The 19,469-nt window shown below is 40.7% G+C and overlaps 1 protein-coding gene across 1 annotated transcript; it reads left to right on the plus strand.

Annotated features, from left to right (window-relative positions):
* Positions 1–902: 902 nt before the first annotated feature.
* Positions 903–5,557, plus strand: LOC149255987 (uncharacterized). Its single transcript, XM_089455175.1, has 4 exons — positions 903–1,040; positions 2,528–2,994; positions 3,133–4,462; positions 4,832–5,557. The coding sequence occupies exons 1-4, from the start codon at positions 903–905 to the stop codon at positions 5,555–5,557; spliced, it is 2,661 nt and encodes an 886-aa protein (XP_089311301.1).
* Positions 5,558–19,469: the final 13,912 nt, after the last annotated feature.

Consider the following 19,469-nt stretch of genomic DNA (forward strand, 5'->3'; position numbering starts at 1 on the left):
CTGACCCAGAGATTCAGGCATACAGAGAGCACATGGCAGAACATGCTATCATCTGCAAATTTATGGGCATTTGGCCATCTGAAAGGACTCTTTGTCATTGCATTAGACAACAATGGAAGCCGAGGGGGGATGTTAAGCTTCATTTGGGAGCCAATGGTTTCTTCACAGTTGTATTCTCCAACCTAGAAGACAAGGATAGAAGTTTTGAGGGTGGTCCATACTTCTTGGATTCAGCTGGTCTGTACATGCGCCCATGGAAACCAAACTTCACCCCAGAGAAAGAATCTTTCACTCAAGTCCCAATCTGGATTCAATTGTTCTCTCTCCCAATAGATTATTGGGGTCTGAATGCCTTGAAACAAATTGGTGACCAGTTGGGAACATTTATCAAGGCCTCGGAAGCAACATTACAAGAGAGATACACATCTTACGCCAGAATATGTGTGGAAATGGACGTTTCCGGGGCATTGCATGAGGGGCTCTGGCTGGAATACAGGGACGAGGACTATTTCCAGGCCATAGACTATGAGCAGATTCCCTTCCGGTGCTGCAAATGTCATGAACATGGGCATTTGATGAGAGATTTCCCTATGATTAGGAAGGAAGTAGAGACCGAAACAGCACAAGCCAACAAAGACAAAGAAACCTTCTTACAACCTAAGTCCAGACAGAGAGCTAATAGAAGGAAGAATAATAAAGGTAATACAGACATAATCAACCACAACAACTCTTTTGTGATCTTAGATCTTGAAACAGATTCGGAGGACAAGCACAAAACCCTAACATCAGATGCAGGGCATGATGAAAAGGAAGAACCAACCAGGGAAGGAACGGATGAAGGGGACCTCAACAACGAAGTTCAAATGCAGGAGAGAACATAGGAGACGGAAGAAGAAACTAACATGCTCACCAGTGATGGTGGAAGTGAGGATCAAGAGTGGGAAGAGGCGCTAGCCAGGGAGGGGATGAATCTACCAGTAATTGCTGAGAACTGGAAGGCCCGAGGAATAGAGAATGCACCGGAAGAAGAAATCAGGAAGGTAAACGACCTCTTCATAGCAAGGCAAAAAGCAGAATTAGAAAAGAAGAATAGGAAGCTAGGTATAGTAAAAGGCAATAGCTTCCATTCGAAAAGCCTTTTATGGAAATCATCCAGCTCAAAGCAGAAGAAAAGAAGAGGCCGTAGAACTAGTGGTGAAGTTCTACAAGAGCTAGGAATGATAATGATAAACTCAGGGAAGATGAAGGCGCTTAGCACCTTCCCATCCTACCAATGAAAATGAGTTAAACATGAATATCATCTCGTGGAATGCAAGAGGGCTTAATAGCCAGGCAAAACACAGAATCTTAAAGCGGAAAATCCAGAAATACAAACTGGAGATTATGTTCTTACAAGAAACTAAATGTAGCAGCTCTAGCATCAACAATCTATGTAGGAAGCTTGGGAGAAATTTAGAAGTTTTAGAGATTGAGAGCCAGGAAAGAGAAGGAGGCCTTGCAACACTATGGGATACAAGGGAGATCCAGATTTTATCAGCTGAGGCGAACAAACATTCATAGCAGTGGAATTTCAACCCACAGGTAACTCTGGGTCTTTCCTTTGCATCAACATTTATGGTCCTCAGAAATTCGAAGATAAAATAGATTTTTTGAATTCAATAACCAGACTTATTGAAAGATATCCAAGGTCTAAGTGTATACTGGGGGGTGACTTCAATATGATAACCACCCTGCTGGAAAAAAAAGGGGGTCTTAGGAAACTTAATAGGGATGCGGAAGCCTTCACAAGTTTCATTGAGAATGTCAAAATGGTAGACATATACCCCAATAGTGGCATGTTTACCTGGAACAACAGAAGGGGGGGAGAGAGGTTGATAGCATCTCGCTTGGATAGATTTTTGATCTCAGAAAGCATAATAATGGATGGTATAATAGCAGAATCAGATATCCTTCCCAGTGGTGGGTCGGATCATTGGCCAATCTCGCTTATTGTTGAAGTTCAGGGTACTCCAAGGAATAAACCATTTAGATTTGAAAATTTTTGGTTAGACACCCTAACTTCCTCAAGATTGTTGAGAAATGGTGGTTTGAAAATTTGGAGGCAAAAGGTTCTAAAATGTTTAATCTACAAAAGAGGCTGAAAGAAACTAAAGAAAAGATAAAAGAGTGGAATAGAACGGTTTTTGGAAACATCTTCTAGGAGAAAGCCATTCTAGAGAGCAAACTAGAACAGATTCACAGAGATGGAGCAGCAGGTATCCACAGTGTTGAAGTGCTTGAGCAGGAAAAAGTTCTTTCACAGCAGTGGCACAAAAGATGTATACAAGAAGAGATACTTTGGAAACAGAAATCTAGAATCTAGTGGCTAAGAGAGGGGGAGCAGAATACAAATTTTTTTCACAGGTTGGCTCTAGACCATAGAAGTGCCAACAAGATTCTTGAGTTGAAAAATAATGCAGGGGAGATATTAAAGAATCACAATGACATATCTGCTCTGCTCTTGGATCACTTTAGCTCAATTGCATAGGAACCGCCTATAAACAGAGAGGAGGCCATCAAGGAACTCACAACAGCCATTCCCAAATCCATTACCTCAGATCAGAATTGGGCCCTTAGCAGGGAAATCTCTCTGGAGGAGGTGGAGGAGGAAATTAGGAGTATGCCTAACGATAAAGCACCAGGTCCAGATGGATTTACCATCAACTTCTACAAGGATTGTTGGAACACTGTTAAGCAGGAGGTATGGGAGGTAGTTGAGGATTCAAGACGCTCCGGTACTATTCTAAAATCCATCAACTCCACCTTTTTAGCGCTCATCCCTAAGGTTGAAGAAGCAAAGACACCTGAAAAATTCAGACCCATTGCCCTACGTAATGTTATCTATAAAATTATCTCAAAAGTCATAGCTAATAGACTAAAGTCGATTCTTCTTGGTCTCATTTCGGAAGAGCAATCGGGCTACGTTGAGGGTAGACAGATTCTAGATAATATCTTGTTAGCGCAGGAGATGATTCACTCACTTCATTCGAGAAAAGAAGCAGGAATGCTAATGCAATTAGATTTATAAAAAGCTTAAGACAAAGTAAGCTGGAGATACCTTGAAGCTGTATTGGATGCATTTGGTTTCTGCAGGGCCTGGACCAAGTGGATACTTGCTCTCATCAAATCTCCAAGATATTCAATCCTTGTCAATGGTGCTCCCTCGGCTCCTTTTACTCCTTCGAGGGGAATAAGACAGGGGGATCCTTTATCCCCTTTCCTATTCGTTATCCTAATGGAAGGACTAAGCAGAATCATAGCCAAGAAGAAAGCAAAAGGAACTATAAAAGGTCTGCAACTGTTAAGATCGACACCAGCCACAACGCATCAACAGTTCGTGGATGATACCATGTTACATGGTACTCCTACAGTGAAGGAGACTGTGGCTAATAGGGGTATCCTTGATCTCTTTAGCCGAGCCTCTGGCATGGAGATTGATTTTTCTAAGTCCACTATTTTCTTTTTCAACACTTATCCGGTTGTTCAAGCTCACTTGTCCCAGCTTCTTGGATTCAGGATTGGTTCCCTGCCCTCGAAATATCTAGGGGCTCCCCTGACTCTGAAGCCATGGCAGAAAACTCACTGGGAGAAGGTTCTAGCCAACATGGAGAAAAAGTGCAAGCATTGGACGCACAGAGCCCTAAACCTGGTGGGTAGACTTATCTTAACCAAGACTGTTCTACAGGCAATTCCGCAATATTTACTTTCAATGCTTCCAGCACCCAAGGGCATTCTGCAAAAAATGAGAAACATACAGAGATCCTTTTTATGGAATGGGAATGGGGATAAGAAGAAATGGGCGTTGGTGGCATGGAATAAGCTATGCCAGCGAAAATCTATGGGGGAGCTGAACTTAGTAGACCCTTCAGTGGTCAACAGAACCTGTGGAGCTAAGATATGGTGGAAATGGATTAAAGAACCCAATTTACCTTGGGCGAGGCATTGGAAGGAAAAGTACACTCCAGAATGTGACACTCAGGACCTCATAAGACTACAGGAAGTCCCGGAAGGTTCGTCAATATGGAACCATGCCAGGAATAACAGGAGCTTGGTACAGGAGCACAACTTTTGGGAGATTCGCAATGGAAGGCTTGCCATGTTCTGGGAAGATGCTTGGCAGCAATTCCCTAAACGGGATACCCCAGAGCTATCTACCCTCAAGCGAATAATTAAAAACGAGGGTAGATACAGAGTTAATCATTATTGGACTCAAAGCAGTGGGGATCCGATCTGGAGGGACTGGATTAATTTAAATCCTGGGAGCACAGAGGAGAACAATGAAAGCTTTCAGCAACTTAATGAGAGAATCCTCAAAAGAAAGATTCGGAAAACTGAAGAGGATGATAAGCTGAGGTGGGGCTTAAAAGGTAATGGAAATTTCTCATTAAAAGAAGCTAGGGATATAATAGAAAAGGAAGAACAGGTAGAAGCAGTGCTCTGGTGCAACAAAGTTTGGGATAGCCTATTCTGGCCGAAAATCAGGACCTTCCTTTGGCTTCTAATGAGAAACAAAACTTTAACCTGGGACAACTTGTGCAAGAAAGGTTTCAGGGGACCCTCAAGATGCCCTATGTGCCTCGTTGAAGAGGAATCTATAAACCACCTGTTTAATGCATGTGAATGGGCAAATCAATTATGGAGCTGGATGGAAGGAATTCTCAGCAGCTCTGACTGAGATAGAGAATCCATTCACAGAACCATACTGAACTGGAAAAAAGACTTCTCCAACACACTAAGAGTCAACAGCATATGGAAGTCTATTCCAGGTTTCTTACTGTGGTCAATTTGGAAGGAACGTAACCGTAGAATATTTCAAGACAAACACAGGAACATAGAGTTCTCTAAAGACAATATATTAACTAACATTCAACAGTTAATTCAAACGAAATGCAGAGAGGAATGTAATGAGAAACCTTCAGCTCAAGACTTACGCATTCTGAAATGCTTTCGACTGGAAGCCACCAGCAGCATCACAACATCGAGACACAGAACGCAACCATCCTCACAAATCGACAAATGGCAGTGTCCGTCGGAAGGGGGATTGAAGCTGAATTTTGATGGGGCCTCGAGAGGAAATCCTGGCATGGTAGGAATTGGAGGTGCATTACGTAACCAGCATGGAGAAATTCTACATATTTTTTACAGAGAACTTGGGGAAAGTACAAATAATGAGATGGAATTTGCAGCGCTTGAGCATGGTATGAGAATTTTAAAATCCCTACGAAATTGCAATGTAATTGTGGAAGGGGAGTCGTCACTGGTTATATCAACAACTAAGAGAATTCAAGGAGGCACTAAGGCGAACAAAGCCACAAAACACTGGCGGCTCGCCAAGGTGACGGAGAACATTGCAGAACTAATGGCTAGAATGAAAGGTTTAGTCTTTCAAACGGTAAGGCGTAAGGCAAATGGGCTGGCGGACTACCTAGCGAATTGTGGCGTGGACAGTCAGGACAGGGGGTGGGACAGTTGTTGGCAGGACGTGGACTACCCGAACCTGAAGGCGAGATGCTTATAGTTGGCACAACAAGATTTACACGAAACTAACCGGGCTTGACCGGCAACGGTTTCTATTTCCGGCACCGTATAACTGAAGTTACCGGTAACAGCATGGGATTTCATCACGGGAGCTGGACGACTAGACAGATGCGGCGGTGGTCATTATGGAAAGAGAAGGCCAAATATGGAAACTATCAATATGGTTCATGCCACGAGAGATTCCGTAGAACCCGCTTAAGAGGAAGGGACACCTCGCTCATCCGTAAGGGGAAGGAATTCAACAACATTTATGTTAGGTCAGGGAGGAGCTGTTTGATATGTGCAGATATCTTTCGAATTAATAATGAAAGTACCTCCACTCTGCATCGGAGGGGAGAGCGCATTATGGGAAACTCCATGGAAAGTAGCTATTTAACGGAGAGTTGTGGCTCTGGTTCTTTCACCTCAGTTCAAGGCACTGCGAGAGACCACCACTTTTCTGACTGTAGAAGGGATTACAACGATAAGAATAAAGGGTATAGTATGGAGGCGGGGAGCTGCAGGTGTTTGACGGCTCACCATGAGCTACGAACAACGTAGAACATGTATGAGACCAGAGCAGCAACCAGGAGCAAACGCAAGATCACGGAACTGGAAGCTTCTGTGAGAGATGAAGAAGTGCAGCGAACAGAGGGGATCATTGCGGAGGAGGTTGACTAGTTACATGACCCGGGCACTCCCTCCAAAAGATCTACTCAATTTGTTCGGACTAAAGCGGAGAGCTGGAGAATCAAAACTCTCCTTGCAAAAGCCCTGGACTCAAAGGACGAAGGGAAGCAGCAATTTGGGAAGGGGAACTCCACTTGAGAGGATCAGTTAGCAAAAATTCATGAAATCCATGAATCGCTGGATCGAAGAATCTCCACTGTACATGATGCTGTGGAAACTGTCAACAAGAAACTGACTCTGCTCATCAGGCTTCTTCGGCAAACTCTGACTCCAGACCCCCTGGTGCAGGAGCAAAAGATGAAGGAAGCTCAGGAATTCCAATCCATGCAAGATATGCAGGCCAGAGTTGACAAGCATGTTCTGGACGTGGGCTTAGACATAGTTAGTCGAATTGGCGGTTTTCCTCGTACTGGCGGGTTTCCTTAGTTTCCTTATGTTTGTCTTCTGTCTTCTGTCATGGCTTCGACCTTTTACCAGATAGTTATGTTACTCTGTTTTTGTCATGGCTTCGGCCTTATGCAAGATCGTTATGTTACTCTGTTTCTGTCCAGGTTTTGATAGTGTCATCGCGATAAGTTACAGCTTTAAGAGTAAGCCGCCCTGCGTGGTGTGCAGCTTGGTTTTGAAAGTTCAGGGCTTGCTGTCAGCCCGGGTTAAATGGTCCTTCTAAGGTTTCGTTCTGCTTCGGCAGACTTTTTTGTAACATATTTTGTTCTATAATATACATATCTGACTTACAAAAAAAAAAAAAAACACTATACAAGGCTGAGAATTTCCGAATTTGAAAGGAAGAGTGATAATTTGTGGTAAAATACTTGGAATTGGGTGAATAATTTACAAATTTGGAGGCAACTGCAGAGGTTCAAATGGTTCTGGTACGGACTGAGAGGTCGACTAGGGTCTCTGCAAATTTCTTTAGGAGTGAATTCAGAGTTTAAATTTCGAATTTGGTGTTTGCATGAATTACACTAGTTCGTAGACGAAATGAGTGAAAAAGGGTAAGAAAGGGCTTCTCGGCCTTTTTATGGAGCAATGGTTATTTTTTGGCGGGTGATTTCAAATGAATAGTAGGTGCTTTGGAGGGTTGAGTGGGGAGGTGGTTTCCCAGCCCATCGCACCGCTTATGGGGCGAAAGTGGTTTTCGGGAGGGGTGACTTGATCTACTCGAGAGCATGACATGTAGCAAGGGAGGGGTCGGGCAAAACCATTTTATCGGGCGGGTAACGTTCGTCCATCGGGCACAACCGATATGGTTGTGGACTGTTGGATGAGCGGGAAGTTGATTTGATGACAGTCGGGTGGAAAACTTGCGTGGGGGAAATGAACGAGAGTTTTGGGGGGGGGGCAGGGGCCTTAATCATGGTGGTTTGTGACTAAGGTGGGGTTAATCACGAGGTTTGGGGATCAGGTGGATTTTAATGGAGGGATTAACTTAGGTTTATCAAGATTTGGTAAATTAAGTGGTTTTTGTTGGGATATGGGGCAAATGTATTAGTTTCTATTAAAACTAAGGTTTGGGGTTATTTACATATGGATTAGTTGATATACGGGAAAAAGGCTTTCAATGGGGAGTTATATAATAAAGTTAATAATTAATATGAAATGTGCCAGAGTGGGTTTTCCCTTAAGTAAAAAGGTAAAATGTAATTTTTGCGCACATACGCTCAATAATTAGGACAAAAGGTTTGGTGCTGTGGGTTATTGGGTGAAAAGGGATTTACATGGAGTTGTTTTTACTTTTCCTAGGCAAAGGAGTTTAACCATAGGAAAAGGGGGTTTTATTAGGGAAATGAAGGGGGAATGGATTTTATGAAGGGGATTCTAGCAGTTGACATCCTTAAGTCACTAAGCCAAGGGTCCAGTCCCTCTAAAAGTCAGAGAAATGCTCTGAGCCTCTTTGACTTGTAGGATTTAAGGTACTATAACATACTTTGGATAGGAAATTAGTAAGTAAAGGGGAAAAATGAATGCTGGGAGTTAATCACATTAACTTGCAAAACTTTATTTTTTTCTTTTCATAGTTGATCATACATATTGAAATATGAGTGTAAGAATGATGCTTGTATTTTGATCCAATTGACTTTATACTTTAGCAACCTTTCTTCTACTTACCCATTTCTTACCCTAACATTTTTCTTTCATTTATTTGGGTGCATTTAGGCTAGCAAACCCTTATTCTATCTTTTCTTTAATAAAACAAACTATCTATTTCTAACCTTATATCATCCAAGGGCTCAGATTAAACTGATGAGATCCTTTTATTTTCTCTACCTATCTAATGATCTGCCAAGATTAAACTGTTTGGTCAGATTTTATTCTCTAACTATAAACATAAAATTCAAAGTATGGTATAATCAAGATTAAACAGTTTGATTACCATGGATTGTGGCATGAATAACAAGCTACACACAATCATTATTATGCATAAAAGTAAATAGTAGTGCCATTTAGAATTTCTCACTTTCATGGTCTTTTTGTTTTTGGGGTTCATATATTTTCATTTTTTGACCTTTTTTCATTCTTTTTGTCCTTTGGTTTTTCTTTTAGGACATACCCTCTTTACATTTTTAAATTTTTAATATGGAAAAAATTTGCAGAAAGCAAAGGTATGTACAATATTACAAGGCTTAACCTTAGTTATTCAAAATTATGACTCCTATTAGTATAGGAACCTAACACGGATAACCTACCCTCTTGCATTCCAGTTAACACCTTGAATTTCATTAATTATTAACTCAAAGCATAGGATTGCTCTAAAATGTTTTTTTTTTTTTGGAATGAGCTTGGAGAAGTACTTCTTATTAGTATTCTCTTCTTCATCACCCTCCTATCTCACCTCATGAGTGTCAACTCACTATTAGGGCCTTAGAGTGTTATCATTTTTTTCCTTTCATTTCTTATTAGTGATCCATGAGAGAATAAAAAATGAATGTGTCATTAATAATATAAGAGTTGAGTTGATGGGATGAAGGGAATGTTTATCTAATTGGTATCTAGGAGACACCATTTTAGGTTATTCAAATTGGATTTTAGACATGGACTACTTCCAACCTTTCCCCTTTAATATTTAAAAAATATTGGATATTCTGGATTCACCTTATTGTTCCACTACATGATTTTACAACCAATTCATTATTGATTTCCTTTCTTCAAGTATGCATACATGTTATGATATTACATGTGACTTTTTTTGTCAAGTCAATTTTGTATTTCAAGTACCATAAGCATTACCTACTCTTAGTTTGGATTATTGTAATAATGGTTTTAAAACCTTCCTCCACTTCTATACTTTAAATTCCTTATTTCAAACCTTTCTATGCTTGTTTTAAGCCAAAAAAACTAATTTGTAGGTAAAAACACCAAAGGGTTGAGGATGTGGCACCAAATTATTAGTCAACATATTATACCAATCATAAAAATGTGTTTTCCATCAAAAGCCCATGATTTAAGTAGTTTATGAAAGGTCCCAAATATAATTTTATTCACAAGTCAAAAGGGGTTTTTGACTTCAAAATAAAATTAATTTACTTACATAAGGGAAAACAACCTTTGATACTTAGGCCCCAAACCTTTTAAATTTAAATTTTAAATGTTATTAACCCTCCAACAATTAAAAATTGATTATCTCTTAAGATCCCCTCAAACGTATATAAAAATGATCCTCAATTCAGCTCTAAGTGATGTAATTCAACATCTATCCTTTTGTATAGCTTTGAAACTGATTTCGACCTGTGGAGATATTGAATCATCAAATGAAATGTGTAACACCCTCTTTCCACATTTACCCAAGCTAACCAGCCCAATGGGGTAAACACATGACAAGAGGATACTATGATGTGATTCAACTCCCCATGTATAGTTGATGAAGTGGAACCGACAAAAAAAAACCATTATGACCTTCAACACATTCTATAGAACCTTCAGGATCCAACCAACCCTTCCAGGTGACCAACCCCTGAGAAAACTTGACATTTACTAATATGGACCCTCATCCACTCCCATGACAAGCCATGCATGTGAATTATGCCTTCCAATCTCTCCCATAGCAAGGAATGCGAGAGACTATGGAAATTTTCAGACAATTCTGTGCTAGCGACCCCAGATTTTGAGCCACTTTTTCAGGGCTAGGTCTCAGGCCATTCCCCATAAATTCATGAAACTTTTAGAAATGGTAAATAAAAATGGAATAAGGATACTAATGCAATCACTAGTAAAATTACTTGATCTGACCCCTAATAGCCATTACAAACATTTCATCAAACATGTCACAAATATGTAATCTATAGGTCATAACAATATATCTGAGCATAGAGGTCTCATACTTATCTGAGATTCATATAAAATAATTGTTGCCTTATAAAAATAGATGAATTAACATCTACTAGGTCATATATTCATTGTACATTCATTTGCAAATCAAAACATGATGAGATCCATACATCAATTTTGTCATAAAACATACTCATAACAAACATATAACCAACATAAATAACAAGGATACAACAACCATAAAAATCACATATGCACTAGTACATTTACACATGAAATTCCAAGGATAAAGATATCTTATTAATGAATGCATAAGCTAACCAGGTTTGAGACTTCTAAGAACCACCCAACCATAGATTGGGCTGAACCAAATCTTACTTTCAGCGAATCAACCTTGTTCCATATTCCAATCATGAATGTGGGACTTACAACAAAACCAACCAAGGATTCCTCAAGATTTACCATACAAAACCAACCAGGGATTCCTCAAGATTTACCATGTATCCCACCAAGGGATTCCTAGGCCCAAACCCTCATCAATACAACCATGCTTTACCGCAATCCCCACCAGATCACTAGGCCCTAAACAAGCATGGATGGCTTCCGATCTCTCCACCTAAATCGTGAGGAATTTGTTTGTCTTAACTTCTCGTCTTTATCATGTATCCTGCCACTACTGGTCAAGGGAGTCCTAGGCCTATTAGGTCACCACCTTTTAGTCTTTACCATGTATCTTTCCATTACTTGTCAAAGGGATTCCTAGGCCCAATCAATGGTATTCATCTCTGAGATTTACTGTGTATCCCACCATTCATCGATCAAGGGATTCCTAGGCTCAATCAATGTGTTCACAACTAGGATTTACTATGTATCCCATCCTAGGATTCGTAGGCCTTGTGAATAATCCTGAGACCACCTGACTCAGCCTCAAGTCCATTCAGAAATCTATCTCAACTAAAATAAGAGAACTCCATCACACCATGGCTATCTGGAAATGGCAAGGAAAGGTTGAAGAACACTATCACACCTGGAAAAACCATTGCCAATGACAACAAGAGAACCAAAAACACACATGTATGTACCATGTATGCTAACTCTATCAAGGAAATAACAGATGAAAATTGATACCTAAAAGTAATCCTAATGTAGCTACTTGATCCTACTCTTCCTTGCATGATCGTTGCTTCCATTTTCATTCTTTGTACTTCCTTTGCTTTTCTTGATTCAATGCTAGAATTCTCCAAGAATTCTCTAAGTGACCAAGAGTATGAGAGAGAGAGAGAGAGAGAGAGAGGTTCAAAATTGAATTGAAAAAAGGTACCAACTGATCCTCAGAAACCATTTTATTAATGAGGCCTCTATTTTCTTCATTTTCCATTATTTTCCTTCATTTTCCTCCTCACATGAAACCTGTGACCTTTCACCTTCCTTTTCTCCTAATTTCCATTATTTTCATAAATAAAATTTCAGTTAATGCCTCATGCCTTTCAAAAGCCTTTTCCTCTGCCTTTTCCAATTTCCTTAGCCATAATAAACCAAATGAAAACACACACTAGGATGTTTTTCCCAACATTCATCTTGGAATACATGTCCCATGACATTGACTATTATTTTTCCTTTATTAACTTTATTACATGGAATTTTGACCAAGGGTATTACATAACCCTCCCCCTTGGGGGAAAACTGTCCTGGGTGTTCAATGACACCTACAACCAACAATACTGCAAAAACAAAAGCATACTGCCCATGGAGCTTTATAACTTAGCTCGATGCAATATTTACAATGATCAACCTGCTGAGACGCAAACCAACATGACACACAACAACATGACAAACATAAGGACATGACACCCATACCGCTTATTGGAGATTTATAACAAGCTCATGGTGATATTGACATCCACATACATATGTACATATACCAAAACATATACCAAAAACATTCGTTCTTCCAAAAAATAGAGAAGTATACATAACCCGCATCTGATCCACCATCTCCCATGTAGCTTCATCAGGCCTAAAGTGCTTCTAGTGTAGTTTAACTTTCTCAATTGCTCAGTTCTGGAGGCATCTTTTTCTGCAATATGCACTAAGGTTTTGGCTAGAATTATCCATCTGGCTCCACCTACAATATAGACCATTCAATCACATGACCAACATCTTTAACATGATCCTTAAGAAAGGACATGTTAGCACTTGAAATTTCACCTCAGGCTGAGAAAGGCAAACTCTAAGGCAACATCAAACCACTTAGCCTTGTAGCTAGCCCTACGAGGCAGGAGAGGGCTCTCTCCGGTATATCTCGACAAAGATCTTCAAAGGGCGGAGATAACCAATAAAGAACACTGATTTTAGGCTAGTAAATGGATAAAAGGTTTGATTTGAGATTTTTGGGATTTTGGTGGAAAATCGGGGAAAGGCAATTTTGGGTGCGGGGATTGGACACAGTCTTTGCAGGGGGTTCTTTGGGTCAAGGTAGGAGACTGTATTGATGCCTTTGAAAGAGTCAGATGGTCAAGAATGACTGGTGAGGAGCTAAGGAGAGCAAGTAAACACCTTGAGTTCTCCTTAAACAGATGAAAACATTGATATTAAGCAAACTTAAAAGCAGAGCATGGCAATCATGAATTCTACTTTAACACTTCATTTGCCTAATTTGCAGAAGGAAAAGTAAGAAGATGATTCACATAAAAAACTTACAAGTACAAAGAGAAACACACCATCAATACATGTAACCACAGGAATCCCAAAAAGGACTACAAACCCTGGTCTTTCTTCCTTTGCCAAAATTGCAGAGATACAATGAGTAATACAATAGAAGCTTTCTCCCTCAAGAGTCCAACAATGAAAATGACCAAGAAAGTACATAATATAGGCAATCTAACATCTTTTCTTGCCTCTAGGGGTCGAGCTCACTATCCTAGGAGCTGTTTCAACCAATTCTAAACTGAGCACTGAAAACTAGGCAGTCAAAACAACTTGCTTCTATAAGCTAGGAAACCAATTCATTCATTAAATTTTTGCCTATCTCAGGAATGAATCTTCTAGAAGATATAAATAAGTGTCAAAATATCATAAAATTACATCATTTACAACAAGGAAGATCAAAATCTACTCCAAAAAGTCAAATCCAGTCAAAACTGCGTTTTGCTGAGCTGTAGGTGAATTTCTGTGAAAACTGCCCAACACGTCGCACCCTGATCCTGAACGCGTCGCGTGCCTTTGGAGCTGCTTTTGAGGCACTTCCAGGTGTCCAAATGAGGTAAAAGTGGGCTTGTTGGAAAGTTCTGGATGTCTAATTTCCAACCCAAGTGGAATTTCTGAATTTGGTGGCCATTTTCCCCTCCCAAATTGCAATCGCCCAAGACTGCTTCCTGTGTGTCAAAAAGGTGGCAGAAAGTCATTTTTTGCTTGTTTTTTGACTTTCTGGAGGCCCAAAACTTGGTGAAATTTCTTGGCAATTGCTGAGCAAGTGTACCTTTGCATGAAAAATCCAAAAATGCTGAGTTTTCTTGAAAATGAGTTGCCCATTGAAAGGGTCGCGCGCGGCGCGCGACGTGTTGGTGGAGAAAACCTATTTTTTGCCCAAAAATTCACAAGTGACCAAAAATGCCCAAATTCTTTTGAAATTTGTGCTGGAGTTAAGTCATTTAGCATCATGCTCCTTCAAGGAAGCCTCAGCCAAGATGTGGAGGGGATCGGGCCTTTTCCTTCGTTTTAGTGCTTTGGCTAACTGTCTTTGGAGCACCTTCATTCTTGCCTTGCATACGTGCATTCGGGCCCAATAGTGGTTCTTCATGTTTTGGAGCAGGTCCTTATCTTGGTTGGCCTTGGCCAACAACCTCTCCAAATGAGCATTGACCCGGAGAAGCATAGCCTCTCGCTCAACGGGTACCAAATCACTGGGTCTCTTGCGAGCCAAGTTGCGGTCCTCATGAATCCTCCGCAACTCATCAAGAGTGTGCTCATCTTCCAACTGCTTGTTGCGCTGCTCCAAATATGTAGTTTTCCATTGTGCCATCTCTAACTTTTGTTGCAACAAGCGGTTCTCAGTTTCCTTTTTCTGAATGATCTCGTGAAGCTTCGTGCTAAGAGAATGGATGTCAAGATCAATGATGTCGATATCTGGATCACCTGACGGTCCCTCCTCAATCATGGGCTGCTTGCCCCTCTCTGATACCTGTGCTACTGTCGGAAGCGAGGCCCCTTCCACCTGATGTGGAGATAACACTCGCTGAGCTGATGAAGAAGGCGAGACCCCTTCCACCTGATGTGGAGAAAATACTCGCCGAGATGATGCAAATAAGGCCCTATGGCCTCTCTGATATGTTACCAATGGAGGAGAGTTGACATGTCTGGTCTCAGGGATATCATGCTGCTGTGATGGTCCTCCCTCCTCATGAACAACCTCAGGAGGTGGTGGTGGCGTTGTGAAAAAATCACGAGAGATAAAATCCTCCCATGGGATACCCTGCTGAGCCAACTGATGTATGACCACAAGCTGGATCAAACCATAATGATAGATGCTCCTGTGTTGTTGTGCTGGGATCTTTCTCTGCATCAAGGGCACCATCTTCTCAATATTCCGGCACATGAAAAATGGTATTTTCATCATCCGTACCCGTGTGAAATGCATCAACAAGCGAATATGGTACGAATACAAACATGAAAATCTACCCTCACAGGTGAAATAACGCATGATGAGCCTTATCAAGGGAGCATACTCATCCCTCAAAAATCTGAAAGGAAATACACCAGTCATGTGCCTCATATATGCAGGTTTAATGTAGGGCTCATACTGAAATCTGTCCAATAGTTTGTGCTTGTTCCACTCTTCTCCAACATTAGGTATCCCTGTTGCTTGAGCAACCATCTCAAGTGTCAATGTAAAATCCACCCCTGCAAGGTTCACATGCCCGTCATGCAAATGCAAAACAAACAAGCGGACCAATTCCCTGTGATGCTGAATTTGAGAGATCCTCTCGCAAAACTCATAACATGACAGGTGGCGAAAACATGTGACTGCAAGTGGACAAGCCTGCAAATAGGTCAAAGAGGTGGGCTCCTCTCTCACATGGTGACCACTCTTACCACCCCTGTGAGGCCTCCTTTGTACCTCAACCTCTAGTGTTGACTCACGGTCATCACTTTGCTCATAGTCGGTTTCGGTTTTTGACATGGTTTCAAGAGCAAAGTGGCTGAAATGTATCGCTGCTTCTGCTAAAAAATCTGCTGTTTTAATTGTTGAAATGTTGTTTCAAGGGGACAAATAACACAAGGGAAATGTTAGGGAGGGGAGAATTTTAAGGGAAATTAGGGAAAATATATGAAATAGGGAATTAAGGGAACGAATCATGACATATACACCATCACACAATTATAATTTGCAAGGGTTTTATGGGAGGTAGGGTTTAGGGTTATATTATTGATTTTTAGGAATAGGGGTAGGGTTTTAGGGATTTTGGTATTTTTGGTAGGGAGATTAGGTAGAAATGATATGGGAGGTGGTAAAAGGATGTGGGGAAAAAGTGGGGGTGAAAAGGATGACCTTGAAAACAGCAAAACAAACCCTAGCTTTACTAGCACTTTGACATTCTTAAGCAAATACACATGGACTCCTCATTTGAAAATAATGGCTTTTAAATACATTCTCATGCTCTTTCAAGCTTTAGCAAACAATACATTTTGATGATTGGAGGCCTACCTGCAACCTTGAAGAAATTTGGGGTCGTATTGCAGTTTACAGGCAATTTTCTATGGATGAATCCCCAACATGTAGCGCGCGGGTCTGGACGGGTCGCGCGCGCCCAACGCGTCGCGCCAGTGCTTTTTTCCAACTGCGATGACTCCCTTGACGTGTCGCGCCTACCCAATACGTCGCGTGCAGGTCTGAACGGGTCGCGCGCGGGTTCTGTCTGCAATTTCGCCCAGTTTCTCTTCAAATCGCCTTTCACTCTTACTTTGAGGCAAATGATGACCAAATGGAGGGAGAGAGGGGATTTATAAGCTTGATTTAAATTAATTTCCCCTCAAACCCTCTTACTAATGTTTATAACATGACACTTTTTCAAAATTTAAATGCTGCTGACTTTATGGTTTCCTTTTGTCCTGAAATTGGTTGAACTGATGCTTTTTCTTGAAATTTTTTGCAGGGATAGCTTCTGAGGAATCTTGGCAGGGGACCAGGGCTGCATGTTGACTTTCGAAGAATTTTGAATTTTTACAACTTTTTACAAAAATGAGAAAATGACCTTGTCTTTAAAAACAGGGTTTTTAAATCCAAGGTAAAAATTAGCTGTACAAGATGAAATCTTCTGAAGAAATACTTTGATAGTCATCCCTCTGGCCTGTTGGGCATTTATTGACTTTTAAAGACATGACCTCAAAGACAAATTGGACCTAAACCCTAGACCTAGGACTTTTGACCTGAAGACAAGACAAGTAACCTTGAAAGAGTTTATTGACTGAAACAACTTGATCCAACAGTGCCAAGAGGGGAATAAAGACTCCAGCTCCTCCATCAGGGTTATGGCATGCCTAATGGAATGCAATGAGATGACACTAATGAGACACCTACTTATGCAAATGCAAAGAGCTTTGATCGCTGATGGAGGGCTACTAGACCGACTCTAACATTGGTTCCAATGGGGATGGTAGCTCCTTGGAGGTACCAAGAACCTTAGACCTCTGGGAGAGCAGACCAGTGCTTTTCAATCATTGGGAAATGGAGTCATTATTTACATATGTGACCCAAACCAGGACAACTTTATTGACTTTAACAACTGACTGAAAATTGGACTAACTTTGACCCAAACTAACTCAACTTTTGGACAGAAAATGGACTGATAAAAACAACATGAAAAACTCACACCAACTAATATCCATCTTTAGAATTATAGCCTTCACCGTGGGCCTCAGACTAAAGATGAAAGATCAGTGCACACTTGCAGTGAAATAAAAGTAAAATGGTAATTACAATGATAATGGCTAGAGCAGAAAATGCTCATACATGGTACCTTTTAAGCAGCCGGCCATTGACTGACCCTCCAAGATAATCATCACCATTCATTTCTTTGATAAGAAAGGCATTTGGACCATGGTATGCTGCAATTTTGTAAGGACCTTTCCATAAGTTGTCAAACTTTCCATGTTTCCCTTTGTCTTCATTTTGGGCATCCCACCTCAAAACAACATCATCTATCTGGAAATCATCCGGCTTTGCTTTTCTGTCATAGATTTTCTTTATGCGCTTTTGCAACTTAAGAGTATTTTGAAGAACCTCCTCCCGTGTCTGCTATAAATGAATCATTTGACTAATCCGCATTTGCATTGGATCCTCTTCACCACCAACTTCTTGAAGCAATTTTGCTACCGGAATACTAAGTGAAGTAGGAAACACTGCATCTGTCCCGTAAACTAGTTCGAAAGGTGACATACCAATTGACTTTTTTTGACTTACATGATCAGCCCATAATGCATTTACTAATTGTTTGTGCCAGCTCTTCTTATTGTTTTCTAGCAATTTCTTTATGATGTTTACCAAAGATTTATTCGAAGATTCAGCCAGCCCATTTCCTTGCGGATGATAGGCGGTTGAATGCCCCAAGTTGATGTTATATTTGTAGCAAAAATCAACCATCTTCTTTGATTTAAACGCTGCTGCATTATCTGTAATCAACTTATGTGGACAGCCGAAACGTGACAATATGTTATTTTCAAGGAAAGCAATAATTACCAAGTCCGTGGCCTGCCGGGTGGGAATGGCTTCAGTCCATTTCGTGAAGTAATCTGTGGCTGTCAATATCCATCGATGCTGTCCGGAAGATGTTGGATGAATTTCGCCGATGAAATCTAAGCCCCACTGCTGAAATGGTGCGCTGACTTCAATGGGCTTGAGAGGCAAGGGCTGTAATTTCTGCTTTCCTTGAAAAATTTGAAATTCATGACAACTCTTGACTGCTTTATATACATCTGAAAACAACGAAGGCCAATAGAAACCTGCCCTTATGATCTTGTTTGCCGTGGTCTTCCAAAACAAGTGACCCCCGCAGTCACCTTTGTGAAAATCCTCTACAACTCTCTTAGCTTCCTCCTCGACCAAACAATTCAGCAATATGCCACCGGGGTCTTTCCAATATAGTGCAGATTTGATGATGCAAAATTTAACAGCCTTTAACTTCAATGTCCTAGCTTTGTTTCGAGGCATCTCGGGAGGTGAAGACAAATTTTGAAGCACATATACAATATCAGCATACCAAGGAGAGGAAATAAAGATATCAGATACCTGTAGCGCTGAATTTTCTTCATCTTCGTCGGACAAAGCAGCAATCAAATTAATGTCTAGGACATGGAGATTTATTTCAGCCATCAATTTAGCAAGACCTTGGCCCTTGATCAGCTTTGTAGGCTTAATTTCCACATCATACTCCAATAGTGCAGTAATCCATTTACCCCGTGTTAGAGTCGGTCTTGAGCCCTCCATCAGTGATCAAAACTCTTTGCATTTGCATAGGTAGGTGTCTCATCAGTGCCAATTTTTGCATCCCATTAGGCATGCCATAACCCTGATGGAGGAGCTGGTGTCTTTGTCCCCCTCTTGGCATTGCTGAATCAAGTCATTGCAGTCCTTAGTCACTTTCAAGCTTGTCTTGTTTTGTCTTGAAGTCAAATTCCTAGGTCTAGGGTTTTGGTCAAAATGGTTTACAAGGTCATGTCTTTGAAGGTCAAATGGTGCCCAGCAAGCCAGAGGGATGATTTTAAAAGTGTTTCTTCGCAAATTTCAATCTTGTACTTTAAATTTTCACCTTGGATTTAAAAACTATGTTTTAAAACCAAGGTCATTTTTCAAATTTTTGTAAAAAGTGATGAAATTTCAAAAAGCTTCCAAGGACAGTATGAAACCTTGGCTCCCTTTCCAAGATCCCTCAGATGCTATCCTTGCAAAAAGAATTGAG

The sequence above is a fragment of the Pinus tabuliformis genome, chromosome 7 (genome assembly GCF_031772625.1).
Source record: "Pinus tabuliformis cultivar Carrire ecotype Pingquan chromosome 7, CPIR1, whole genome shotgun sequence".
NCBI classification, from domain to species: domain Eukaryota; kingdom Viridiplantae; phylum Streptophyta; class Pinopsida; order Pinales; family Pinaceae; genus Pinus; species Pinus tabuliformis.